This window comes from Sporisorium graminicola, chromosome SGRAM_9, assembly GCF_005498985.1.
Source record: "Sporisorium graminicola strain CBS 10092 chromosome SGRAM_9, whole genome shotgun sequence".
NCBI classification, from domain to species: Eukaryota; Fungi; Basidiomycota; class Ustilaginomycetes; order Ustilaginales; family Ustilaginaceae; genus Sporisorium; species Sporisorium graminicola.
The window spans coordinates 564964-592053 of NC_043739.1; the positions used below are offsets into that span (position 1 = coordinate 564964).

The 27090-nt window shown below is 57.6% G+C and overlaps 11 protein-coding genes across 11 annotated transcripts; 6 read left to right on the forward strand and 5 right to left on the reverse strand.

The window, feature by feature from the left end:
- Positions 1-102: 102 nt before the first annotated feature.
- EX895_006568 (uncharacterized protein) lies at positions 103-1209 on the forward strand (the record flags this gene model as incomplete). The annotated part of the gene is made up of 1 exon (XM_029887159.1): positions 103-1209. The coding sequence occupies one exon, from the start codon at positions 103-105 to the stop codon at positions 1207-1209; it is 1107 nt and encodes a 368-aa protein (XP_029736651.1).
- Positions 1210-7556: 6347 nt separating this feature from the next.
- EX895_006569 (uncharacterized protein) lies at positions 7557-9782 on the forward strand (the record flags this gene model as incomplete). The annotated part of the gene is made up of 1 exon (XM_029887160.1): positions 7557-9782. The coding sequence occupies one exon, from the start codon at positions 7557-7559 to the stop codon at positions 9780-9782; it is 2226 nt and encodes a 741-aa protein (XP_029736652.1).
- A 376-nt stretch (positions 9783-10158) lies between these two features.
- On the forward strand, positions 10159-11139 carry EX895_006570 (uncharacterized protein; the record flags this gene model as incomplete). Its single annotated transcript, XM_029887161.1, has 1 exon — positions 10159-11139. The coding sequence occupies one exon, from the start codon at positions 10159-10161 to the stop codon at positions 11137-11139; it is 981 nt and encodes a 326-aa protein (XP_029736653.1).
- Positions 11140-11710: 571 nt separating this feature from the next.
- EX895_006571 (uncharacterized protein) lies at positions 11711-12301 on the reverse strand (the record flags this gene model as incomplete). Its single annotated transcript, XM_029887162.1, has 2 exons — positions 11711-12037; positions 12149-12301. The coding sequence occupies 2 exons, from the start codon at positions 12299-12301 to the stop codon at positions 11711-11713; spliced, it is 480 nt and encodes a 159-aa protein (XP_029736654.1).
- A 452-nt stretch (positions 12302-12753) lies between these two features.
- On the forward strand, positions 12754-15009 carry EX895_006572 (uncharacterized protein; the record flags this gene model as incomplete). The annotated part of the gene is made up of 1 exon (XM_029887163.1): positions 12754-15009. The coding sequence occupies one exon, from the start codon at positions 12754-12756 to the stop codon at positions 15007-15009; it is 2256 nt and encodes a 751-aa protein (XP_029736655.1).
- Positions 15010-15204: 195 nt separating this feature from the next.
- On the reverse strand, positions 15205-16020 carry EX895_006573 (uncharacterized protein; the record flags this gene model as incomplete). Its single annotated transcript, XM_029887164.1, has 1 exon — positions 15205-16020. The coding sequence occupies one exon, from the start codon at positions 16018-16020 to the stop codon at positions 15205-15207; it is 816 nt and encodes a 271-aa protein (XP_029736656.1).
- A 485-nt stretch (positions 16021-16505) lies between these two features.
- On the reverse strand, positions 16506-18306 carry EX895_006574 (uncharacterized protein; the record flags this gene model as incomplete). Its single annotated transcript, XM_029887165.1, has 2 exons — positions 16506-17863; positions 17946-18306. The coding sequence occupies 2 exons, from the start codon at positions 18304-18306 to the stop codon at positions 16506-16508; spliced, it is 1719 nt and encodes a 572-aa protein (XP_029736657.1).
- A 575-nt stretch (positions 18307-18881) lies between these two features.
- On the forward strand, positions 18882-20867 carry EX895_006575 (uncharacterized protein; the record flags this gene model as incomplete). The annotated part of the gene is made up of 4 exons (XM_029887166.1): positions 18882-18968; positions 19063-19350; positions 19437-19690; positions 19928-20867. 4 exons carry the CDS (start codon positions 18882-18884, stop codon positions 20865-20867), a joined length of 1569 nt encoding a protein of 522 aa, XP_029736658.1.
- A 102-nt stretch (positions 20868-20969) lies between these two features.
- EX895_006576 (uncharacterized protein) lies at positions 20970-22832 on the reverse strand (the record flags this gene model as incomplete). The annotated part of the gene is made up of 1 exon (XM_029887167.1): positions 20970-22832. The coding sequence occupies one exon, from the start codon at positions 22830-22832 to the stop codon at positions 20970-20972; it is 1863 nt and encodes a 620-aa protein (XP_029736659.1).
- Positions 22833-23171: 339 nt separating this feature from the next.
- On the reverse strand, positions 23172-24431 carry EX895_006577 (uncharacterized protein; the record flags this gene model as incomplete). Its single annotated transcript, XM_029887168.1, has 1 exon — positions 23172-24431. The coding sequence occupies one exon, from the start codon at positions 24429-24431 to the stop codon at positions 23172-23174; it is 1260 nt and encodes a 419-aa protein (XP_029736660.1).
- A 627-nt stretch (positions 24432-25058) lies between these two features.
- On the forward strand, positions 25059-26906 carry EX895_006578 (uncharacterized protein; the record flags this gene model as incomplete). Its single annotated transcript, XM_029887169.1, has 1 exon — positions 25059-26906. One exon carries the CDS (start codon positions 25059-25061, stop codon positions 26904-26906), a length of 1848 nt encoding a protein of 615 aa, XP_029736661.1.
- Between the last annotated feature and the right edge of the window lie 184 nt (positions 26907-27090).

Here is a 27090-nt window from a genome sequence, read left to right on the forward strand (position 1 = left end):
CAGTCCCCATCATCCATCACTTGTTCTGGCTTCCTTCGGGCAAACAAAGTCGCTTCGGATTTGCACAACACACATACAGGCCGTCATCGCACGCTTTCCAACATGCGTGGCTTGCACGAGGACAATTTCACCAGCGCCAGCGTGCGTGTCCTCTTGACCGCTACCGCTTCCATCTTCTTCTCGGCCGCTTGCTTTCTCTCATTCACAGGCTCCTTCCGAAGGAGAACGTTGGTCGACCACCCTCGCGAGTTTGTGCCACCACCAGCATACGACAAGTGGCATTGGCAGGAGGCCGACGGCAGCGTATGCGCTAACGGAAGCCCGACTGGCTTCGGGTACAGCATACATCCTAACGCCACCGAACTTGTGTTCTACATTGAGGGAGGAGGAGGCTGCTGGGACCATCAGGGTTGCTTTATCAAACCCATCGCGGCGCATCTCACGGGGTACAACAGCACCGACTTCTTCTCGCGCACCAGGGGCTTCCTCGACGACGCATTGCTCCTCTCTTCGCGCGATCCTAAGCGAAAGAACCCATGGGCCAAAGCCAATTACATCTTTGTTCCCTACTGCACCGCCGACTTCCACGCAGGCAACAATGTCGTGACCTACGAAGGCGCCCCCGCGCCCATCCATCACAAGGGCTTGAACAACATGCAGAACATGCTCCGATTTGCGTCCAGTGCTATGCCGAATGTCAAGGACGTCTGGATCAGCGGCACTAGCGCCGGCTGCTACGGTGCTACACTCAACTACATCCCCACCAAGAAGGCTTTCCCACAGGCACGGGTGCATCTGATCGGCGACTCGTGCGAGGCTCCGACCGGCTGGCTAAACACCAAGCCCAGCTGGAAACTATACCAGCCTTCCCAGTCGGATTGCCCGCACTGCGTCAAGGACGATTTCAACTCGTTCCTCCCCGGATACTCGCTCGGCAATCCTTCGAGCCGATTTGCGTCTGTCTCGTTCCAGTCCGACACCGTTCTGACCGGGTACATGCACACCACGTTTGATGCTCTTCACAAGATCATTGATGGCTACTTTGCCAACATCACACACACCCGGACCAACCAGGCCAAGACTTTCACAGTTCCAGGCAAAGATCACTGCGTCCTTTTCAAAAAGGATCCTGTTTCGGTAACCAACGTTACCCTCTCTAGCTTTTTGACCACCATGAGCGATTTGGATTCTACTTTCTCTTCGGTCTGAACGTAATGGTTTTTTTTCTCTTTGGAAGTGCAATCATACCCCTGTTCTTTTCTTCGGTCTAGGAAGCTGGTGCCGTGTGTTCGAGCTGTGCAGGTGAGAGCGCCATGAAAGGCGACCGAGAGCCTTGCTGCCTGAAGAGTGTCTGGTGTGGCCGAGGAGATGTGCTCCGTGCAGTCCAATTTCTGCGAGTTGATGTGAAAGTCAGACAATCGAATCTCTCAGCTACTGTACGGATTGCTGTTTTGCTGATCAGAATCTCTTGCGTGCGGAGCTGGGGCTCCACCTCGTGTGGCTTCGTAGCTGCAGCAAGGTCGTAGCGACACTCATAGCCCGTCAAGGCCGCTCGTTCATGTACGGTACTTCGGCGTGCAATGCCGCTTGAACCGCTGCTGTTCAAGCTGCAAACATCAGGGGTGTGGCAGCTTTGCAGCCTCGTTAGCCAGTATCTCGTCTTCGTCGCCGTCGTCGTCGCAGGATGTGTCACTACTGGCGACAAGGTTTTCGAAATCGGGCAACAATCTGTCAGGCATCTCGATACTGTCTCCAAAATCGCCGATTTGCCGTCAAAGTTCACCGATGCCAACACCTCATGGCAGGATTTCCCCCTGAGTTGCAACCCTCGAAGGCAACAGTCCGCGGTGCCCAATCTTTTCTTGCCTCCGAGACAGTTCAAAGTAGAGCCGATGTCGCTCTTCACTTACGCCTGACGAAGGGTCGGAGGCTGGAACCATCGAGGCTATGCCCTGTACCAGAAAGAATGAGTAGCCGAATCGGCTGAGGCTGCCGTGGCGGAGTCTTAAAAGGCCAAACTCTGAAGAAAAAGGCTTGCTTCAGGAAGACAATCAATCCCCCTGCATGGCTGGCAAGTACAATATGTTTGCGTCTTCATGAAGAATCTGGATGACAGGAAGTCCGCCGTGGAAGAGGTGGCTTCGAGAGCACGACATTGCTGGCTGAATGGGAAGGCTTAATCTCTGGGACTCGCCGAGTAGCTTTCATTTCCCGAAACCTTGCCGTTGTTGACAGTACCAAGGCCAAGCTTGGTGTAACTCACGACGGATCCCTGTGCAAGAGCAGCTACTGTATACTTTTCAAATGGCAAAGTCAGCTGAGTACTTTGGAACAGGAGAACTTCTAGCATGAAACTGACAGGTTTCACCTGCCGGCAAGAATCATCAGAGGACGTGCCCCGCCTCCCTCAAAGGTGGCTTCGATGTTTCATTCGAGTCTTCAAAGCGCTTGCTTACTCTTCTCCCTCGACCTGCACGCTTCTCAGCCCAAAGTGTTCTTATCGTGGCAGCTCTTGGTCCACAACGTAGGACTCCGGCACGGCATCTGCACGTCGCCACTAATCCGCTGCGGCAATCGTTCGAACCTTTGTCCAAGATGCAACGAGATCTCAGGTGAAACCCCGTTGCTACGCCTAGCACCTTTGTCGATAGCGAGATCCCGGCACGCGAACCTACTGTATCTGACGATTCAACGTTGTCACGGTACTAATCTCTCGACAGGAGCGAGAAGACCCGCGTAACGACAAATCTGGCCAACTCATTTGGCGCTAAGGCAAGCCCTTAGCCGGACGTTCTCGGCCCTCTCGATCTAGCCAAAGGGTTCGATGCAGGGTTCGAAGTTGCCGTTGTCCTAGGAGCTGCACAGCCTTGTCCCATTAGAAGCGCAAGGGCGGCCGGTCCAAAAAGGAAGTCTGGCTCTCTCACGTATGCCCTGCTTTTGGTGGCTTTCATGCAGTCTGTTAGCCGCCTTCATTGAGGTGACTTGTGCCATTGGAAGAGCCTTTGGAGAAAAAGCTTCGCACCTGAAAGGAAAGGAGGGGAAAAGCCGAAGCGAAGCGAGCCGAATTGAATCGAATGGGCGCTGTTCGCTACGCCTAGTAAGGGAGGCTTCGAACTTTGAGCGGGGCGTAGCTATGAATGCGCAGAGTGCAGAATTCGATGTTCATTCCCGCTTGATCAAGCAGACGCATCTTGCCACCGCCACGCCTTCGCCGAACATGGCAGATGGCACGTCGTTGCGGGTCCAGCGACAGCCGGGTCACATCGAATACACCGTGTGCGCGGCAAAAGGGCGAGGCGGCAATCGTAACAGGACATGGGCCTTTCGGCTGCAGTTTGCGTCGAGACTCTCTGGCCTAAGCGAGCAGCGCACTGTATCTACTCCGCGGCCCGGACGCAGCCAAGACTGAGCAGATCAACAGGCCGAGCCTCGCTTTTGCATGTTAGCGGGCAACCAGCTGATCACTAGCGTCGGATCACGCTGTTGCACGTTCAAGGCTGCTCTTGCTGCCTGGTCGAGCAAGCGCGCAAGCAAGGTAGACCGCGTCACGGATGGGTCCAGGGTCTTGAGAGGAAAGCAATACAATGTCGAACAACGGGCTTGTCAGCTGATCGTAAGACCGATCGATTGACGGTGATCCCCTTTTTTCATTTAAGCACCGCAGAACCGAGCTTCGCAGTAGTGGAAGCAGTCGCAATGAGTGTCTTATGGATGCTTTGAGTTTGGCTTGGTGCTAGTGTCGAGCGTATGAGTATGCTTGTCTGGCCGAGGCTCAACCGACCGGGCGAACAGGTTGAAGAATTTTCGACCTCACGTTGCCTCTCAGATTCCTTGTCCTTGAACAGGTTCCTGCAGTTCCGAAGTGTCTTGGCCTGCACTCCTTGCTTGGGCGGAGTGTATCGCTGCGTGAAGAGCTCGCCTTGCCAAATCCCTATTGGACTGGCGTGGGCAAAGGGAGCACAGTAACCAGCCTCACTGCAAGAACCTTGTGGAAGGCGCAGCAGAACAGGGGGCCGATTTTTTTGAAGGGGAAAAAATTCTAGCATTAGCATTGCCTTTGGAAAGAGCAAAGAAAAGGGTTGAGGAAGAGCAGCCAAGGGGCAGTGTAAAGTTGCTCATGCACGTCTGAGACCGCATACCACGGATGTCTCAAATGGCCGGCCTCGGTATAGTACGGGGCAAGTCGCAATACCATCTCGCTCGCGCGCGGCCGTCTACACCCTGCCGTTGGCTGGTCGGCATAATGAGGCTTGTGAAGCCACGCAAGCAACCACTTGAAGAAACGACACTGAAGTCAGACGCCGGTCAGCAATGAGAAAGTCACCAAAGGTAGGATATGGTTCGATACAGCATACTGCATGGGCCATCTGTTCTTACTTCTAAGTCTCCTTCATGCCTGCAACCTTTTAACACATTCTGCCAAGCCACATCGACCGCAACAAAGCGAGTAAGGTGGGCTTGATTCTGCATATTCTCGCCGCATTCCCCCGAGGCCACACCGCTCTTGCACTGTATTCTACGGAAACACTGCCATCCCGTATCGCTTGCTCGCTCTTCTTTCCTGTTGAGAGCCAGCTGCATAGCCCCCCTTCGTGGGCTTGATGCAATCTGGTCTCAGCCTCTGTTTAGCAATACGGTGTTTGAGCTCTCTCCTTGCTGCTGTTACGTACTGCACAGGCTGGTAGACGTGGTACAGCAACGACACTGCGATACGAATTTGCGCTTTGAGATTGTACATGTGCATCCCGAAATAAGCGTAGAGACAGACAGACAGACAGACAGACAGACATGCGCGCGTATCTGAGACAGAGCCCACACTAACTTAATCTTTGGACCGAGGCTTGCCGTAAGCCCCGGCTCGCTACCTTGCGAAGCTGAGCAGAGCGCATCCGTTTTCCCCTTGTTGCCCACTTGTCTCGCCTGGTGTTTTTATTGTCCATTCTGGACCGCCTTGTTCTAGATTGCTTCTCGACGCTTGTCTCTGGCTCTGTCTGGCACTTTGGTTCTGCGCATGTTTCCCCTTGGACGGCCTAGCCGCCTGTTGCTGGCCATTAGCCGCCCGTCTACTTTCAGCTTGAACGTCGTGATTGGGGTACGGAAGAATGAGGGCAAAGCGAAATCAGCTGGGCTCATTTCATGCCTCGCCTAAACTTTGCGGACCGACACGGACCAGAAAGATGACCTGCATCCTACTTGCCCCGCCGTCACCCTCGCAGCATCCGCGCTGTTCTCCTGCCTGCCTGCCTGCCTGCCTGCCTGTTTGTCCACCCGTGACGACCGCAGCCTGTGCAAGGCGATCTTCTGCCTTTTTTTCTTGTTGAATACCTGTCCCACTATCGCACACCTCGGCCACGCACGAGTGTCTCACATTATAGCGAAGGCCTCTCCCGGCTTCCTTCGCCAGGATCGATTCCCTCTGTCGCCATCGAGCCTATCGTGAAATGGACTAGCGCAAGATAAATGCAAATGATCGCCCGGTGTTGAGAGGTCAGATCGGCAGACTACAGGTGGCCAGCCTCGATGATCATTGCAATTTCTGCAGCTGACCGGCAGTCGATCGGTTCCCGAACATTCATTCACATTGCCGCTCCCTGCACAGAAAAACAAACCGAGACGACGACACCCGATGCGGCCAGCCAAAAGCGGATTTTTTCCAACGCTGCAGCAGACCTTTTTTCCCTGTCAGTTCGGTACCTGACTGACAGTGCGTTTCTTGCTACCCTGCATTTCATCGTCATTCCTATTTTTTTCGTGTTTGATAATTTAGCTTTTTCCTGGTGGGCCATTTTTGTGACAGGAAAACTGACAGTCCCGAGGTAAAGCGACTGCCCCAGTCCAGTTCCGCATTTTGACAATTTCAGCTTTTTTTGAAAAATAAAAATTGTGCAAGATTTCTCCGCCCGATGCAGAATCTCTAGTGATTTCTGTGGGTCGGATCTGCAGTATCCATTTTGCCGCCACGGCCTGGTCAGCCATTGGTGCCCTTTCTAACAAATGTATTGCGCAGTATCTTTCATTTTTTAATTTATCTATTTGGCATTCCTCCATCTGCTGTGCCAAAATCAAAGAAAAGGCGTACTGCGTGACCTGCTGATCGTCAATCGCTCAGCCATATTCGGTACAAGCCAGATCGAGACGAAGAAAAGGCGTCTCGCGCCTGCTGCTTGCGGCTGCTACTCGCGCTACCAAAGCGTCAGGCCAAACGTCCCCCGTCGCTCTGTTCACCTTTATTCTGTTGTATGCCTTGAGATTCCGCCGTGTCTCACCTGCTGCATCTGCTTGCTGCTGCTCTTGGCTTCCATGCCGGATCCTCCGGCATGCCCTTCTCCTTGGCCTTTGCCTCTCTCTTTCTCTCTTTCTCTCTGTCTGCCTTTTTCCTGGCCTGGCTCAGCAAGCATGTCGTCGGTCCACACGTCCACTGAACCTGTGGGATCTTCCCAAAAAGCCGCTTCCCCTTCCTGTTGGGTGGAGGCCTGTCGTGATCATACGCTTGCGGCCCTGCAGCCCCACCCCTCTCTCTGCCTCTCTCTCTCTCTTTCTCCTCCTGGTGGCATCCACCCTCTTCCTCGTCCATCTCCGGATGTGGATGGCCAGCCCGCACCACCTACCTGACCCTCACCTCCCGTTCCTCGTACTATTGCCCTTGCTTGCTGCCTCTGAGATGCGGATCAACCTATCCTCGCTTTCGTCCTCATTCTCTTCCTGATCCGGATCTGTGGGCTGCTGCTGCCGTTGCTGCTGCCTGCTGCGACCTACCCTGCAGACCACATCCATTCTACTCTGCTCTGCTCTGCTCCCCTCCGCCTGTCGTTGATCACCGCCGTTCCTTTATTACTCGTCATCAGCTTCCCACATACTTCATCCCAATTTCATCCCTTCCCAATCCGTCGATCCGTGTCGCTGCCTACCTCGCGCCCTCTGCGCGGAGCTGCGATTTGCTCGGCGTAAGTTACCTATTCCCGGACCACACTGCTTCACCTCCCTGACGCCCAGTTCGTCGCTACGCACCGAAGCTGTCCAGCTTCTATGGCAGTCGCTTTCGCCGCTTCTGGTTTCACCTTATATTTCGATCCGAGAGACCTGGCATGCTGACACAGGCGCAACTGTCCCTTCTTTCTCTCCGCGCTGTCTCTCGTCGTCCTTTCGAAACACGCCCTCGTCCCGCTGTAACCAAACGTCACGCCTGTCTGGCGCCGCGCCCGCCCCACAGAATCTGTCTCTCTCTACAAGACAGTCTCTGCTGTTTCTGATTCACGTTTGCTTGCGTCTCAGGTTGTCTTATCTATCCGTGTCTCTCCCGCGGTTTCGGTTCCTTCCTTCCCCCCTTCTGGACCCATCTTACCTCTTCCTTCTTCTCGTCCTGCAACCACCACCACCATACTTGTCTCAGCTTGACTTCTTCCGCTCTTTACCCCGACGCTCTCTCACTCTCAAGTCAACTTTACGCGAGACTTCTAACCTCTCGTAACATCAACGACTAGCGACCGGATACCAGCATTTCAACACCTTCTAGATACTAGCGGCACACTTTGTCTCGACAACTGCATTCCATCGTTATGTCTGGAGCTGCTTCCACCAACCCTGCGCTGAGCTTCGGTGCTGCTGGTCCATCTTCACTATCAGGCTCCAACTTCCAATCTCCCGACCCATCCTCGAGCTCGACGGGGTACAACACTGCCGTAGGCGGTTTCCCTGCTAGCTTTGGACGTGTCAAGTCCGAGACTTCGGCATACGGCTACGACGAACAGGCTCCTCGATCGCAGCAGCACGGCAACTACACCCACCACGATCTCGGCGGCACCGGCACGCTCGCGCAGACGCAGGCTCTCGGTGGCTTCAACCCTTCCACCTCCTCACAACACTATACTCCGCAAGGCCACTTTCCGGGACACACCAGACACCAGTCGCTCAACTCGGGCGTGAGCCAGATGGGTCTCGGCGGCGGTGCTAGTGGCAGCGCCTACTCGTTTGGCGACGTCAACGCGAATCAGTACAACAACTACAACTTGGTCCCAGCGCAGAGGTCCCCCTCCGGGCGCTCGTCGGGCCTTACTCTCGAGACGTCGCCCACACGAAGCCGCTTCGCCTCGACCGGATACAACGACCCTCGCACCGCCATCAACCGTCCACCTTCGCGCCCGGTCGGCCTCGGCGTCTCTGTGACCCCGGGCCCCAGCAGCGATGAGTCGGTCAAATTCGAAGGCGGCTCTCCCAGATCGCTCAAGCGCGCGGCCGATCCTATTGAGGACCTGCGCAGCTCTTCCGAGCACTCGCAGCTGCGACGTCCGGCGTCGTTTCCCGTGCTCGGCGCCGGCGGCAGCAACGTGTACGGCCGCCCGGGGGTCCAGGATTCCCGCAGTGCCCAGAGCGTTGGCCGCCGAGGTGGGCGTGGCGGCATGGGCATTCCCGGACAGGTCACTCCTGGGCGATCCAACGTCATGCTTCCCGGGCTCGGTGGCGGTTTCTACGATGGCGATGCTCGCCGTGAGTCGATCGGCTCGAATGCTACGTTGCAATCGCCGCTGACATACCACGGTGGATCTGGCTCATCGGATGAGCTGGGACTGGGCGGCAGCGGCCTTCCGCAGCTCATGCGTGCAACGCAGATCCCGGGACAGATTGCGCCAGCACCCGTCATGGCACCCAGTGACCCCATGTACAGCCCCCCCGGAGGCAGCGGTGGAGGAGCACCGCGAGCCAAGCTCGAGCTGCACGGCAACCTCAATGACATGGCCGTCGGCTGGTCGCACGACGAGTGGCGCAGCGGACGCCGACTGGTGCAGTTCTGGAGGCGCCAGGAGGGTACAACAATCCACGCGACGTTCCGGCCCATCCTGCCGTCGCAGTACGTACCGAACAGCATCGTCATCTCGTGCATCTTCCGCGAGGACAAGAACGAGTGCTTCGTGACTTCGGTCGACACGATCTACCTGCTCGAAGCGCTGGTGGCGAGTCGATTCACGGTCGAGGAGAAGAACCGAATCCGACGAAACTTGGAAGGCTTCCGACCGATCACAGTGAGCAAAAACAAGCGCGAGTGCGAGCGCTTCTTCAAGCTGATCATGAGCTTCCCCAACCCCAAGCCGCGCAACATCGAAAAGGACGTCAAGGTGTTCCCGTGGAAGGTGCTTGCGTCTGCACTGTGCAAGATTATCGGCAAGTACAGCGCGTCGTACGAAGGCGGGCCGCCTGTGCTGGGTGACTTGGGCCCGGATACGTTTGGAGGAGCCGGAATGGGTAGCTCTTCGCTCTCGTCGGTGGATCTGTCGGGTGGGCACTACCGTGATGCCGGGGGTTATCCGGGCGCTTCGCCTTCGGTCAAGGATACGCGCTTGCCTGACGCGTCCTTCGACTACGACCGCTCGGGAGGAAGCAGTGCCGGCATGTACGGGATGTCGAATCCGGGTATGCACCATTCGGCATCGACGTACGGTGGGAATGCGTGGGGTATGGGCAATCAGGGCATGGCTTTTAGCGCACCGGGGTCTGCGGGTAGTGGGTATACTACTGGTCCCGGCAACGTTGCGTTCGCGCCGGGCAGTGGCTCGCACAGTCACACGCACAGCGCGAGCAGCTACGACGGGTTTGGTGCAAATCTCACGCCCCAGGGTCAAGCACCGAGCTCGGACAGCGCCAACCTGTATGGCGGCGGCGGCGGCGGCGGCGGACAGCAGGATAGCTACTCGACGACGACGGGCGCGGGAGCGGGCACTGCACCTCAGGGACAGAGCACGAGCACCCTCGCTGCTGCTGCTGGGGACTACTATTCGGAGCGTCGGTGATGGTTGGGTGTTGTCTGTAGTACTTTGGGTCTTGATGTTGTCACGCTTGCGTTTTCCATATGTTTTACACGCTTTGTTGGCTGCTGTTCCCATCGATCTCTTCTACTGTATTTGTCTCGTTCTAATTCATAGATGCATTCATACTGTAGACAGCTGAATACTTTGGTGTTGCGTGTGTGTGTGAGAGAGAGAGGGCAACGGCTAAATTCGATGTGAGAATGGGTCGACGCGGCTATGCAATGCTTTCCCCGCAGTTCGGAGGGAGCGTGCACACACCACGTTGCAACGGTCCACCTTTCCTCCTCTCCTCCTCTTCCTCCGCCTCCACCACCACCACCACCACCGCCACTTTCTCGTTACGACGGCAGCAGCAATAATGTCAGACTTCACCAACCCGTTTGACGAGGCAGGCTTTGCGTCTGGGACCGTCACCATCCCGCCACCCACCAACGACCCGGACGTGCACGTCTCGATCTTCTACCGCCACTTTGTCTCTGCCTCCCCGGAGGCACGACCGATCCTACTGCTGCACGGGCACCCACAAACACACGTGATCTGGTCCGCCGTCGCACCCGCGCTTGCAGCCACGGGCAAGTGGCACGTCGTGGTCCCCGACAACCGCGGCAACGGTGCCAGCTCGGCACCCTCGGCGAAGAACGACGGCGAGCGGTACAGCCGCTACTCGAAGCGCGAGATGGCGCGCGACATGGTAGTGTTAATGTCCGAGTTGGGGTACGAGACGTTCCATGTGGTAGCGCACGACAGGGGGGCGAGGGTTGCACACCGCATGGCGCTCGACTGGCCTGCAAAGCCCGTGCGTCTGATTCTGCTCGACATCGCTCCGACACTCGACATGTATGAAACAACCGACTACCGCTTCGCCACCGCCTACTGGCACTGGTTCTTCCTCCTGCAACCCAATGCAGAAGCCTTCATCACAGCCAACCCCTCCGCCTACCTCGACAGCCTCGTCACCCGCTTCCCGCGCTCCCACCCCCAAGCCGCTTCCCCGACCGCAGCAATCGACGCCTGGCGAATGTCGGCCTACCTCGCCAACTGCACCGCCCCCACGCACATCGCCGCCATGTGCGAAGACTACCGAGCCTCGGCGCCCACCAACGCGCCGGACCTGCACCTCGACCGCAGCGACCGCCAGGCGGGCGCCCGGATCCAGTGCCCCACGCGCGTGCTCTGGGGCAAAAACGGCATCATCCAGGCCATGTACGCCGGCGGACTGCAGCTTTGGCAGAACTGCTGTGAGGGCGAGGTGCGTGGCAGCGCGCTCGAGTGCGGACACTACATCCCAGAGGAGGCGCCGCACGAGGTGCTGCACGAGGTTGACGCGTTTTTCACTTGATGCTCAGGACGTAGTCAACAGCGAATGTGTGGCGATAGATTTCACGGGAGGGTTTCGCTCTGCTTGTTCATGTGTGGGACTGTGCGGTGTGTTCGGAATTGCAACCGGTGGTTCTTACAGTGTGTGTGCCGCGTGCTCTAGGCCTGGTCGTATGGACGCGATGGCCAGGTGTCATGGCGTGTTTGGCATCGGATACCTGCCTTGCGATTGAGTAATCTAGTGTCACTCTGGGAGCATCAGGGCATCTGGCAGTGACGCTACGGCACGGCGCAGAGATTGAATCGCTGCAGCGCCAGCGCTGACCGTGCAGGTGAATCCGGTTGGAGCAGGGTCATTTCTGCCTCTGCTGGCGAGTGGCGCAGCGCGAATTATCCGAGATGCGGTGCTGTGCCTCGTGGTGTGCAAGCGCAACCGCTACAATATTGGAGCTCGTTCCTGTTGTGCCTTCAATCCTGGCGTTGAACAGCACGCGCTGGAGAGGTGCCAAGCTGCCAACCCTTGCGCACCTCTACCCATGATCAACAGTGCCACGTTAGTGTGTGAAATGTCAATCCGTCGCGAGCAGCACCACTCAGTAGTACTCGGGCTGACGCATGACCACGGTATCGTCTCCCTCGCCGGACTCTGACTGCGCCCCGCCGTTGTTGTAATAATACGCCGCGGCGGCAGCAGCCGGATCGCTGTACAGGCCCATGTCCATGCTGTACCCATTCATCTCTGCGCCTGCCGCAGCCATAGCCTCTGCCTCGGCCATCTCGGCCTGTTCCTGCACGGTAGCCCAGACGGATGCCTTGTAGAGCGTGAGCACGAGACCCATCTTGCGTTCGAGGACGCGCAGTTGGGTGAGCAGGCTCGCGTGCGCCGAGGAGGACGAGAGGAGCGTTGACAGTGCTGCGACCTGTGGTGTGCGTCACGAATGGGGGTGAAGATTGTCAGTTCAAGGGTGGATGTGTGTGTGTGAGAGAGAGAGTGTGTGTGTGTGGCGACGGCGGTGAGGGATGCGACTTACACGTCGAATCGTGTCTGCTAGACGAGCGTATTCGCCCAGAAGCTCCTGTTCGTGTTCGGAGAGAGCGCGGTGGCCAGCGTATGGGTTGATGTAAGGCTTGGCTGCAGTTGGCAGCGCAGCGACTTGGTCGAGTACCTCTTGGATGGTGGCCATTGTTGCGACGGTGATGATTGTGATGATGGTGGTGACGGTGACGGTGAAGCGTTCTGGATGGCAAAGTGTTGGTTTGGGGGCAAAAAGAACAACAAACACCGCTCAAGTGCCTGCAGAACGCGTCTCGTTGGTTTCTCCTTCCATTGTTTTTAACGCGCGTCGAACGGGAAAATGTGACTGAGAGAGGAACAAACAGTTGAGATTTATATAATAAAATTGACCAGTCCAGTTCCGCGGCAGCAGCTCAAAGTCGCAGTGGAGGAGGATGCACAGGTGAACCGCAGCTCGTGTTGCATCAGAAACATCTGGTCATACGCTCCTATCCTTTCGACAGCCATGACCAGAGCAACCACACCATCCCACAATTAGGCGAGACGAGGCTCAAGGCGCAATGATCCAACATGGCATCCGACGTCTTCTTCAACCGTGTGGCGTACACACAACGTCGTCACATGCCACCACAACAACAAACTTTACCACACGATCCTCTCGCTTCCAGCTTGCTACATGTCCAACATCGATCCGTGGGAACAACTCGTTCAGGCGGAGCACTCACCTTCCCGCCTCTCTACCTCGACCCTCCAGACCACGACCCAGCCTCCAACCAGCACACCGCTGCCAACAACGCAACAGCCCAACAACCGGGCAGCTTTGTACTCGGGTCCACATTCTACCACCACCCTGAACTCAACGCGCTCGTCTCCAACCACCTTATCGATGCCTCTGCCAACGCTTTGGACGCAGCTTCGGGCACGGGGCATGCGTTTCTCGCGAGTATATTTGCAAGCAGAGACGGCGCGGCGCATGACGATGATTCGGACGCAGAGGGGGGTGATGGTGCCGCCGGTGGTGGTGGTGGTGCAGGTGGCGTAGGTGCGGATAGCGCGGTGGCTGTACCGCGGCCCAAGATTACGTCCGAGTTTGTTTCACTGAACGAGGACCTGGTGCCTGCGTCGCTGGATATGCACGGTGACATGCTGCCTGCGGACCAGCACCCGTCGTATCCGTTTGGCAACCTGTTTGGGCCTTTGGGCGGGATGATTGCTGCGGACAGTGCTATCGTAGGTGGTGCACATGGGAATACTGCTACGAATACAGGTACATCCCTGGGAGGAGAACTGGGTGATGCAGCTGCGACGCTAGGCCTGGACTTTGGCGGCGGTCTGGATGGCTTCATCAACCTGGGCCACTCAAGTCACGGTCGCAGAAGTGCAGTCAGCAACGCATGGAACAACTCTATCAACAAAGCTTCTCGCTCTAAACTCGTTGGCTCGGCCAGTGCGAATGCGGAATGGAATATTGATGCGCTCCATAACACGAGCACAAATCCAGCAGCAACAGCAGTAACATCAGCAGCATCAGCATCGGCAGCCAAAGACGATCACGCACGTCCATCGCACAGAGACATAGTGCTCTCTGCAAAGAAACTCGATCTCTCGCCTAGCCTACTCTTCCGCACCAACACCTCCACCGTCCTCGCCCCACCCACATGGCCCTTCCGCCGCCACGGTCCCGGCAGCACATCGTATGCAGCACTGCTTCGCCCGAGCTCCAACATCTTTGGCAACAGCCCGGCGAGTCAAGCGGTCGCAGCCACGTTGGGTGGATTGCCCGCCTCATCAAAAATCCTTAGAGAGGTATGGTCCGACTTGGCGCTCGAAGAGCTCGTACCCACCCACATTGGTGACACGTCTGCCGTGCGGCATCTCGACGAGCAGGACGAAACGGACGACACCGATGCTGGCGCGGGGGACGGCAAGCGCGGCCGAAAGCGAGCTCGGGAAGCAGAGTCAGACCTCACCTTCGCCAAACGCATCGCAACGCTCGAAGCGGACCCCTTGGACCTACTTGGCCCCATCTCGCGCGAGATCCGCGGGCAAGCCGCCCAGCCATGGGGCACTGCCACCGCACGCAACCCACACGGTCGCCCGCGCCGTCGCCACCGCTCGACCTACTCAAACCAGTCGGAAGACGAAGCGGCGGAAGCAGAGCACGACGACGCTGAGCACGGTTTTGCTGTCCGCGATCGTCTGCGGTACAGCTTTGCTCTGCCGCCCGCCAACTTCAGCTGGGTCGAATCGCCCGAGGACGGCGAGGCATCGCACGATGCCGACGAGCGCGCGGGGACGATGCACGTCGAGCCGGACGGAATTGGGTGGTCGACGGCGAAGAGAATATTTGTGAACGAGGAGCGCGATCGGCTGCTGGCGCCGGTGGCCTCGCGTGCAGCGGGAGGCGCAGCGGCTGGGGTCGAGGCATACCAGGTGCGAGGCCTGCGTGCCAACCAGGGTCTGCTTCCACGACCCCGATGGACCTGGGCCGACGGCGCGCTCGAGGACGTCGACACCGCCGATGCGAGCTATGCCACGCTCTCCGCGTCCGGCTCGCACCAGTCGCTGCCTAACACACACCCTCCAGACGAACAGCACAGTGTCGTCAACTCTGACGAGGAAGTGTACGAGGAAGAGGAAGAGGAGGGGGACGAAGGGTGGGACCAGGGCGCGGAAGACCAGGAGCTGCAACGCGCGTTGTTGCTGCAGTATCAGCGCGAGATAGACGGCGAGGTCGAGGAAGTGGAGGATGGAGGGGAAGCGGAAGCGGAAGAGGAAGAGGAAGATGAGGAAGCGCAAGTCGAGTACGACCTGGATGCGCAGTATTCGGACAATGACGAAGATGTAGAGTCGTTCAGCGACGCAGATACAGCGTAGAGGTTCCTTCATGGGATGTTCGATTTCTCGAAACTTTTTGTTCCACAACCTGCATCCTGTCCTCGATTCGGCGAGTGCCGCTTTCGCCAATGAAGTTTGTGGTTTCAACAGATCATTCTGCATTGACATCGGCAGAGTGGATGAAGTGATTAGGAGCCTACATGCGTGCGCTCGGAAGTGTGCGATGTTCGGAATCTAGTTGCCACCGCGGTAGGCATGATACGGACTGGCCTGGTTCACGGGGAACACGAGCGTCTCGGCAATGTTGACATGGGCCGGCCTGTTAGCAGCCCACACGATCTCCTCGGCAATGTCTTCGCCGCTCAGCGGCTGCAGGCCCTGGTACACCTTGTCGGCGGCGGCCTTGTCGCCTCGGAAGCGCGTGACACTGAAGCTGGTCTCGACCATGCCCGGCTGGATCTCGGTGACGCGGATGGGCGTGTCGACGAGTTCCTTGAGCAGCGCCGAGGTGAAGGCGTTGACGGCGAACTTGGAGGCGCAGTAGATCGAGCCGCCGGGGTAGCCTTCGCGCCCGGCGATCGAGCCGAGGTTGATGATGTGGCCCGCATTGCGCGCCTTGAACTCGCGCACAAAGATCTGCGTCAGGTGGATCAGCCCTTTGACGTTGGTGTCGATCATTGTGTCGATATCGTCCGGCGAGATGTCGCCGACCTTGTCCGTGCCGAGCACCAGCCCGGCGTTGTTGACGAGGATATCGACGTTCTTGGCCCACTCAGGCAGGCTGGGGAGCAGGCCGTCGAGCTGCGTGCGATCGCGCATGTCGAGCGTGATCGCCGCAAAGTTCCCGCCTGCGCCCGTCTGGCCCTGCTGATTCGCCAGGGAGCATTCGGTCGCTGCAGCCGCCAGCTCGTCCGCCCGACGCGCCGTCAAAATCACATTGCATCCAGCACGCGCAAACAGGATCGCAGTTGCCTTGCCGATACCTCCGGATGCTCCCGTCACGAGCACCGTCTTGTTGTGCAATCTCTGCGTGGGGAACACCGTCGTCATGCTTGGGAAGATCGCTGGGGTGGATGAGGTTGCGGTTGGGGTTCGTAGAAACGAGGACGTTGCGAAAGCTCGAGCGTATCTACCGATAGGAGGCCGGGCCGATGGCGGTGGTGAGAGGGTAGAAAAGAGACAACGACGAGTGGACGCAAATCGAATCGTGGTGCGTGTGAGAGCAGTGAACGACATGCAGCAGTGCAAACTTGGGAAGAAGGAGTTGTGAGGCAAAGATGGTGGAGGAGGTTCAGTGCATGTTTCCTGAGTTGAACATCCGTGGTCGCCCGGCAATGGCGCCCGTCATCCTCTTGGTCTGTGCGGCAAAATCTGTCAGAAAATGGCCCAAATTTCGGCTTTCCCACCCGAAGACGCAACGTCCTTCTCAGAGCTCGACTTAATCGTCAACTCAACCCCACACTCACACTACTTCCACTCGCATCAGTAGTGGAACCATCAATGAATGAAAAAAGGGTGTAACGATTACCACGCCTCTACTGCGCTGGAGCTGACCGAAGCTCTTTGGCCATTTGCGCTTCTCTCCCACTCAACAGTCCTTCGGCCGTCTGACTCTGAGCCTCATCTACCACGTCGCCCAGCTCCTCGACATCGGCTGCTTCCCCTTCGCCCTCGCCCTCGTCTTCGCCCACCTCGTCAATCACAAACGCAGGACGCTCTTGCAACAATGCCTCCTGCGCTGCACGCAACGCTTCTGCGGCGGCTTTGGGTCCTGCCGTAGACAAATCGCTTCCCCTGAGACTGATTCGCTTGTCCACTTTGGACTGCTTATCCAGGGTTCGTCCTCGTTCTGCTTCGGACGCTGTAGACGCGGCACTTTGCGTTGCGACGCCTGGTGTACCCGATGAAGCGGCCGCAGCTTTCAGGTCCTGTGTCGAAGGCGTCCGTGCCGGAGCACGTAACGCATTGAACAGCCGATTTCCCAGCGTAGATTTCCGCTCCTCGGCCACCCTCCTCCTCTCCTCTGCCTCCTTCTCCCTCAACTCCTGCGTATCCATCTTGCCGCCATCCAAGGTCGAATTGCGTCCAAACGACGGTCTCGGCCCTGTCACGGTATGCGTCTGCAGCCTCTGCCCGACCTGATCCGCGAGCTGATTCATCTTTGCTTTCCCTTCTTCGCCCAACAGATTACCCAAGAAGCCAACGACTTTGCCTCGCGCTCCCGTGGTGACATCGCGACTATAGGTTGCTTCGCTTGTGGCCCAGCTGCTGTCCTTGCTGGCCCCGGGCACGGCGCGCGGGGCTCCCGGCAGACTTGGCGCGGTGTGCCAGGCGTAGGCGCCGCCGCTCTGCGAACGTTCGACGGGTTCCAAGTAGAAGGATTCGGTGAGGTCGGATTTGAAGAAAGATTCGAGCACGGGAGAAGAAAGCACAAGCATGCGGAACGAGGCGAGTGATAAGAAGGGAACATCCTGTCCGATAGGTTCTGAGTCTTGTTCCTGTTGCACAGCTACGGCGTCCTTGGTGCCTGCTTCAGCGGTGGAGTCTGTCGCAGACGCCTTGGACGGCCGAGCTGCAAGTGTAGTAGGATCCTCACCGTCTTCATTTGTGGTTGTTGCAGCTTTAACTTCGGCCTTCAATTTGCCGGCACGGTCGACCGCAATCTCCCACAGCGCATCCGAGGCCCGGTCGAGTTCCGCCTGCCATTCTTCGGTACCTTGCGTGCGCACCTCGCTCTTGGCAAGGTCTTTGGCGTCCTTGAGTGCGGCCGCCTTTTCGCCGAGCATTGAAGCGATCTCGTCGGCGACGGCGGCTCGTGAACGACCAGCAACATAGGTAACGAAGCGGAGACCGGGATATTTGGCTTCATAAATAGCGTTGAGTCTTGCTAGTCCTGTAATGTCGGTAGGGGAGGGGGCAAAATTGTTGAGAGGATCTAAATCTCACAAAACAGGGGCTTAGGCAGGTGCACTTACTCTCGAGCGTGGCAGGATCGACCTGACCGCCTTTCATCTGTTCCTTGCGAGACTCTTCGCTTAGCTCGGACGTGGGCGCATTGAGGGGAGCACCGATCCTTGGATGGCCTCCGATGAACTTGGCGCGGCGCTCCACCTCCCAGCCTGGCTCATCTTCGACGCAGAAACGAGCTACATCGAGCAGGCCTTCGTAGGATTCTGGACGAGCGTCTTCGGGAAGATCAGCAATGGCGGCAGCAGACTGCGATGCTAGGTCCGGCAGCAGATCCTTGGGACATTCGAGAAGTCGCAGTAGGATGGGCGAGAGCTGTTCAGGCGTTGCGTTCGGGATCTCGCCCGGTGCGATGATGGAAGTCGCCATGAGGTGTCGATCCGGAATAGCTGTTTCGTAGGGTGCAGCGGAAAATTAGTGCCGGGGCGAAAATATGAGACTGGGCTCCTCGTCCGAACTAGCGAAGCCAGTGATTGGCGTGAAAAGGGCAGTGGTGGTGCTGGTGGTGGTGGTGGTGGTGGTGGAAGTGGTGGTAGTGATTTTGAGAGACAATGCGGGTTTGGCTGGAGAGAAAAGGCAAGCGTGTTGGCTGTAATGCACGGACGGCCCGCAGAGCTGCTACGGAGCCACGCCGTTCGCAATTCGGATTTCGCCGTGACTTTGGCTTGACTGCAGTTGGACCCTCTTCCTGCCGTCACTCGCCAAGATTAACAGATAAGTACAACGTAGAATCATACCTCTCTCGCGCGGTAAACGAGACCGAAGGAATAATGGAAATGCAGCAAAGACCAACACTCTTTTGCAGACAGCTCCACTCTCAACGTGTGCACATTGCATCTCTTTCCTCCTTCTTCATCCACGATCAACAGCAGCAGCAGCAGCAGCAGCAGCAGCCGCAACCACCACCACCGTCAACGAGCGCGCACAGATCGTAGACTGCAGTCATGTCTGTCGCATCATCCGCCATCGCTGGACCATCCCAGTCCAGGGTCGAGACCAACTCGCGCGGTATCCCGCACGCCCCTTTCATCGTAAGTCTGAAGCACAAACGTCTCCCCCTTTTCAACGTTGGCTAGCAAATAGACTGCAGCGCTAACACAAACACTTGCTTCTGCTAAAACACAGTCCAACGTGCAGGAATATCTGGGTGGTCCCGATGAAGAAGTGGAGCCAACGCTGAAGAAATTTCAAGAGACGATGTCCAAGTACAAGTTCATGGAGCTCAACACCGCACAGCGACGTCGTGGCCTCGAAGATAAAATCCCTGACATCCGCAAAACACTTCAGATGGTCACTTTCCTCAAAGACAAGAAGGACAACCCGGAATCGATAGAGACAACGTTCGAGCTGAACGACACACTCTATGCAAAAGCAAAGCTGGATCCCGTCGACACTGTACACCTTTGGCTAGGCGTAAGTATTCCCCCAGCAACCTGTCCAGCTGCACTGCACGTCCGCTCATGCACTTTTCTACCTCCTCTCTCCTCGCTTCTTGACAGGCGAATGTGATGCTCGAATACCCGCTCGACGAAGCCATCTCGTTGCTGACGGGCAAACTGGCGGGAGCAGAGAAGTCGCTCGAATCGTCCAAAGAGGATCTCGACTTTTTGCGCGAACAGATTACCATTATGGAGGTCAACACGGCGCGCGTGCACAACTGGGACGTCAAACGTCGTCGCGAACGCAGAGAACAGCTCGAGAGGGATGGTCTTACCGAGGACGGTGAACCCATCTCGAAAACTTCACAGGCGTCGTGAGTTTCCCCATTCCAGTCCCAATCTCACACCATCTTGTACAAAACTGCTTTTGGCAGACATGGCGCGCACACGCAATACGAGGATTCACCAAGCGTCAACAAGCGTCTTGAAATGCGCTACGCCACGTGGAGCTGCTGCTCCTGCTGCGAGTAAGAACAAGGCAATAGGCTGCAACATAGTGTGACTGAACATCCTCAATGTCTCTCTTGGTCTTCCTTCTGTGTGTTCTGCAGCGGCGGCAGCGGCGGCGGTCGATGGCTTTCAGACGATCGTGACAAGAGCGAGACGAGTACGAGCAAGGATGAGAGGATTGCAAGGTCGCAAGAGATATATACAGAGAGGAGCGCAGCGGCACCGCATCGGTCAGGGTCACCTGTGGCGACGCAGCCAGTAGGGGGTGAAAGATCTACGCCAGCGTTTGCGGGGGTTGCTCGCGACACGGCCACGAATACGACGTCGACAGCAGTGCCAAATGGCTCGGGTGATGTAGCTGTCACGACACAGTCGATCGAGAGCCCTACTGCGCGGACCCAGACTCCTCCTCCTCCTCCTCCTCCCAACGCCGAACCCCAACACCCCGACACGTCTCCCGTGAAAAAGTCTTCCTCTTCCTCCGACCCCATACCGGCCTCAACACTCGTCTCGGCGCCAACAATACTCCCTTCGCTATTAACGCCGACCTCCGCCGACCCGTCGCTCTCATCCACGCTCATCGTGCCCCCGCTCAACTTCTCCATGGTCTCTCGCGGCATCTACCGGTCCGGTCACCCGAACGAGCGCAACTTCGAATTCCTCCGCCGGCTCAACCTGAAATCCGTGCTCTACCTGGGCACAGAAGACTACCGCGCCAACATGACCTCCTGGACGGCCTCGCAGAACATCCAGACCTTCCATCTGCGGCTGGCGATCAACAAGGAGCCCACGGCAGAGATGGACGAAGCCGACGTTGTCAAGGCACTGCAGCTGATCCTGAGGCCCGAGAACTGGCCGATCTTGATTCACTGCAACAAGGGCAAATACCGGGTCGGATGCATCGTCGGGTTGGTGAGGCGGCTGCAGGGCTGGAGCCATACGAGCATCTTTGAGGAGTACAGCAGGTTTGCGGGGACCAAGATCAGTGACCTCGAGTTTATCGAGGTGTTCGATTTGGACAAGGTGTCGCTCACAGGTTGAGCAGTACAGACGGATGCAATGCAAGACAGCGATACGGCGCCAATGCCTGCGGTGAGCGATAGCGGATTGGCATGCTTTGATGATTGAGTGAAGACAGAGTTTTCAGAAATACACGTCGATCCAGCCCCTTCGTTTAGCCGACGGCTGAGCACGTCCACGAACCGCATCCAAGATGCGTGCTCTCTGCCACTGCCACATCTCGACCTTGCCCGCCGAGCGCGGGCAGCGGACGTACTCCATCAACACGCTATTCGTGGGGCCGTTGGGAGGCGTTGGTGTCATGTGTGTGATGATCGCAGGTTGAATAGCGTGCGTGACGTAATCGCCAAATGTTGCGCGTCCAGCCGTTCGTAGTTGTACCGGAGCGGCGAAGAGGTCGAAGGGGTCTCGATGGAGGTTGTCTGTATAAGCATCGTACAACGCGCCCTCCCTGGTGGCAGGCTGGTCGTTGGTGTGCAACACATCTCGCTGCGAATGCGTCGCATGCCACGGAGCTACATGGTTGCCAGCTGGCCTCCATACAGAGGCATCACCCAACTCCAGCGTGTCTTTCGCCACTCGAGGATCCACCACAGCCTCACAGCCAGTCAGTAATAAACACTTCAGTCTCGGCCATGCTCCATTCGCCCACGAAACCGCCAGCACCGCATCCGCACAAACCCATGCGCACCCTCCCAAATCCAGCATCTCCAACTTACCCAAACTCCGGCTAAGCTTACGCAGAAATACCGCCGCGCGCTGCGAGTCGCCACCATCCCCCACGTCGTCTCGCCGAGACGAGAGTCGTGACCCCGCCAGACTGAGAACTCGCAGGTTGGGCAGTGAGGCAAAGATCGAGTGCATCTGCGGAGAGTCTAGGGATGAATTATTGGCGGCGGGAGAGGTGTTGTAGCCGGCCAGGCTGAGGGTTGTGAGTGAAAAGGCGGCGGTGGAGATAGAGGAGGAGAGCATGCGGTGAATGGTTCGTGGTGAAACGGCAGCGAAGGATAGGTCGAGGATACCGGTGGCGGTGGTTGCGCCTTTTGAAGTAGTGAAGGAGAAGGCAGTGGGGTAAGGGTCGGAGTCGATGCTGTTCTCCCAGTCTTCGTCTGCTTCTTGGTTGGGTGGGGTCTGACTGCGCTCCAAGGTGATGTCTTGGCGCCTGTGGAGATCGACGAGAGCCCGAGCAGTCCACTCGCTCAGCGGCCATTCTGTGGCGGCGAGTCGTCCACATAACGCCAACATACGATCTCGTATATGTCTCGGCAAGTACTCGAGCACTTCTCGCAGCTGTGCCCGATCCATATCTGGTGCCAAGCCATGATCTCTGCCTTGCCCCATTGATGCGAGAGAAGGACGGTTGAGAGCATCAGCAATCACGCAGAGCGTCATATCTCTCAGGCTGAGGATCTCGGGTACCCCGGCTCCATCATCCGCAAGATTGTGGTGGTAGCGCAGACCAGCACATATTGCCGCCCTGTGCTTTCTCGCACGTTGTCGAAGTTCTCTTTCTCGCTCTAATGCATCACCATTGTTCGGGCTGGTACCATCTGCATCGTCGCCTCCTTCACCAGCTGCTGCCGTCGACGAGATCAAATCCTGCAAAAGCTGTCGATCGAAATGCGATGCAACGCCCTTACGTATGCTGAGCCGGTCAAAGTCGTCGCGCCACGATTCTGGCGGTATAGGTCCCGCGACCTGCCGCTTCAGCTGTCGCTCCCTGGACCGCTGATCGCGCTCCCTCTGCGCCTGCTCGGTGGATAAGAGAAACATGAGTCCTGTTCGCTGTGAGGACGAGGATGTTACATGGTCCGTGATCAGGCGCTGCTTTGGTGTCGCTGCGGGGGGTCCGAGATGATCTTCGTCGTGTAGCTGCGCACGAGCGAGCTTGGCTTGGAGGTTTCGACATCGACGGAGATCTTCTTCGCGCGCACGAGCAAGACGCTCGTTGACGCTGGGCTTCGACGACTCTGCTTGCGTCACCATGTGGCCCGGAAGTCCATTTCGACCTTCGAGGTCAAAGAGTGGATGAGGGGTGGGTGGTGTTGGTGGCGGTGGCGGTAAAATGGTGGGCTGTGAGAAGGCTATGGGCGGCGTGAGTTCGTTCCCGCAAGCAGTTCAGCACCGTTTGTGGAGGCTCCAAGCGTTAAATAAATGCCGCGGAAAAAGCGCTCAGAAAATTTCAGCTGTCAAAGAATCGCAACTTCGACACACAACCACAAGTTGTTATGCTCATTAGAATACATTTGGCATTTACAACGACGTCGAAGCTCAGTACAATGGGTATACAAACGATATGCAAGAGAGGATGAAGCAACGACGCAACTACGACCCAATCATAGCCGAAAGCATGCGCTTGTAATCGCCGCTAGTCTCGCCCTCAACACGGTTCTTGAGACCGCGCTTGTGGAAGAGCTGTGCATAGGCGGGTTTGATCTGGCCCTCGAAGCGCGGCTTGTTCCAGTGCAGGCGCCCTACACGGTAGACGAGACGCTCGTCCTTGGTACCCATGCCCTTCATGCTGTCCTCGAGAAGGCGGGCGTCGCGGGTGATGCCTTGGCCGTCGTGCTCGGCGCCGTCGACAATGTATCTGAGCGCATCCTTCATGTGACCTGAGAACTCGGAATCGATCATCTTGGACAAAGGAATTCTGTGGTGGTGCTGGTAGGCCTGTGCAACGGCGGCAAGGTGAGGACTGCTGCGTTGAACCAGGATGCCGCAGATGGCGATCTCGTCGGTACCGGCGCCGCGAGCAGCGTTGTGGAGAGCAGCGACATCGGCTTCGACGGCGCGTTGGTCGACAGGAAGGTTGTCTTCCTGGCGAACGCCCTGCATGGCCATAACAAACATGCGCTTGGTCTTGAACGACAGCTCGTCCTCGACGACTTTCTCCATGTTTTTACCGTAAGTAGCGTGGTACGCTTGTTTGAGTATGTACATCTCTGAGTTGGTCCTGCCGAGGATGACCTCGTTGAGAAGGTCTTCGTGCGTACCTGCACCCTGGCAGGCGCGCTTGATGAGCCAGCAGTCGTACAGAACGGGGCCGAGCACCTTGGCGCGTAGTGCTGCCTCGAACCAGCCAGAGGTTTCCTTTTCGAGGACACTGAGCAGATCTTTGCCTACAGTCGCCTTGAACGTGTTGCGAAGCGCGTCGATCTGGTAGGCGTCGAGGGGAGCTAATGTGGCAATGAGGGCGCCTTCGTCGGTGCCGAATCCCTTGGTAGCTTTACGGATCTTTTCGACATCTTGTGCTGCGTTGTAGCCGGGCGGAGGAGGGGCAGGCATGTTGGGCGGCGGGGGTGGGACGGGTACACCGAGGTAATAGGCGCCGGAAGGTGGTGCGGGTGCACCATAACCATGCTGAGGAGTGGGAGGAGCATAATGCTGTTGGTGGTGGTGTTGATGATGGTGTTGCGGCGGACCAGGAGGAGCTGCATAGCCGCCGCCATACGGCGCTTGAGGAGGAGGTGGTCCAGAAGGAGGACCATAGCCGCCACCTCCGTATCCACCGTAGCCACCTTGCGGCATTGGGGGAGGTGCGCCGTAACCTTGCTGAGGCGGGTAAGGGTTTTGCTGCCAGGACATGATTGTTGCTCGAGTTGGAGTGTGCTGCTTGGTGGGTTATGTGGAAAATATTTACCGACCGGGCACAGAGCAGGCCTTCTTATAGCTTCTCCGCAAATGAAGTCGAGCGGTTGAGAATGAGATGACACGGACCACCCGACGAAAGCAAAGAAAAGCGGCTCAGTTTCCTCGCTTCTCCTGCTTCCACGCTGGTTCCGCGACGACGTCTGCCTATGAGTGCTTTGGTGCCTGACTGGCCGTGATTCTTGGCACTCCTTGACGAGGGGCGGTGTGCGTGGCTTTGTCGACACAGCCCATTCCGCGAGCCGGCCAATCCTGCTAAAAAGGCAGTGTAAACGAACCCGACCCGAAATCCGCCTTCCCGTGGTGGCTCATCCCAAACACGAAAATGAACCAATTCCAAAAAAAAGCGGTGCACACACGCTGCACTGAACGACGTCACTTTCTGCACGTCTCCAGTCGCGTGAATTGCAGCCAAGGGAAGGTCTAACATGTAGACCACACCCCAAATCCGCATCCGTGCACGACACACGCACGTCAATCAGGCGCTCCTGACGATCAAGGGTCCTCCTCAAATCTACTCTCATATCCATCGCTGCTGCTAAGACTGCTGCTGAGACGGCCATGATGGAGGTCGACTCGAAGTTGCCCCAACCGATTGGTGCCACACCACCCACCAAGTCCTACCGCAAGCACAAGAAGGCCCTTCGACACCTGATCGCCACAGCTCTCCTTGCCCTGGTCCTGCTCGTCTACCCGCGCGAGAGCTTCGACTATGCCTCCGACATCGCTACGGGCGCCTGGCGTTGGCCTTGGACCCCCCGCCCTGTCAAGACCAACGTCATCCTCCTGATCAGCGACGGCTACGGCCCTGCCTCGGTCACTTTCACACGTCACTTTGCACAGGCGCTCAACAACGATACCGACTACAACAGCCACTTCCAGCTTCCGCTCGATACGATCCTAGTCGGCACGCATCGATCCAGATCATCGTCCTCGCTCATTACCGACTCGGCTGCTGGCGCCACCGCCTTTTCGTGTGCCAAAAAGTCGTACAACGGTGCGATCGGCGTCACGCCCGATGCAAAGTCCTGCGGTACCGTGTTTGAAGCTGCGAAACGCAAGGGGCTCTTGACCGGTGTGGTGGTCACATCGCGTCTGACAGATGCCACGCCCGCTGCGTTCATCTCTCATGCAGCCTCGCGCGCTGAGGAGCCTCTGATTGCCTCGCAGATGATCGGTGGCGACAAGAATCCCTTGGGCGAACGCACGCTCGACCTTGCGATTGGCGGTGGAGGATGTGCTTTCTTGCCCCAATCGAGCCTCGTCTCTTGCCGGCAGGACGACGAAGATACTGTAGAGTACGCCAAGCAGCTCGGCTGGGACGTCCGTCTGGCGTTCCCCTCCAACACCTCGTCCGACCACCTCTACTCGGAGCTACTCCGCGGCGCCGACCTCTTCGGCTCCGACCCTCAACTCCCCTTCATGGCCCTACTCTCGCCAAGCAACACACCTTACGAGATCGACCGAGTAAACATCCCCGCACCTCTCCCACTCAAGCCGCAGTCACACTACGCTCAAAAGGCGCTCGACCTGCTCAGCGGCTCCAAGCAGAACGACAAGGGGTTCATCCTCATGATCGAGGGCTCCCAGATCGATCTGTGTGCGCACAACAACGATCCCGCTTGCCATGCACGCGAGGCGCTCGCATACCACGACACCATCGCCCTCGTCAAGCAATGGGTCGACCAGCACACGTCGAAGACGGAGAGGTCGCTGCTCATCTCCACGTCGGACCACGAGACGGGCGGGCTGACGTTGGGAAGGCAGCTCAGTGCGGACTATCCGAACTACGCGTATTATCCGGAGCGGCTGCTCAACGCCAAGCACTCGACGCCGATCCTAACGGCGGTTCTGATCGACTTTGTGCTTTCGGAGAAGATGCGAGCTCGCGGGAGGGGCGAGGGGAAGGTAAGCGAGAGCCTTGTGCGTGACTTTATTAGGGAGAAGATTTTGGGTGAATCTGGGCTTGGGTTCAGCGGGGAGCGACAGGGTGGGGAGGTGACCGATGGCGAGGTCGATGCGGTGTGGCGGGTGGTCAAGGAGGAGCTCGTCAAGCCCAACACGCGCGAGCGAGATCAGCAGCTCGCGGCCGCTTCGAGATTTCTCCGACACACGCACACGACGCATCACGGCGAGACTGCGCTCGAGGCGTCCAACCTGTTGGGACCTGTACCAGGTGTCAATCTGGACGGCATCCGTCGCGTGATCTCCGACATCGCTGCACGAAGGGCTGAGATCGGCTTCTCGACAAGCGGCCATACGGGTATCGACATCAATGTGTACGCCTATGGTGCCGAGGTGCACAGACTCTTGGGCAATCAGGACAACACCAATATCGGTGAAGTCATCAAGGACGTGCTCCAGCTTGACCTTGATGCTGTCACCAAAGACCTCAACAAGCGGGAAGAGTAGATGTAGGCCTTCACTGGCTGTGGAATCTGCGCTCAGAAGACATCCGTCCAAGACATGTAACACTTAACTTAGAACTCACTCAACTGACAACGAACGTTCCATAGACGCGATGTCACTTTGCTTTTGACTGTGGACCCGATCTGAGAGCAAACTGTCAACGACCGACCTGCTCCTCCACAGACAC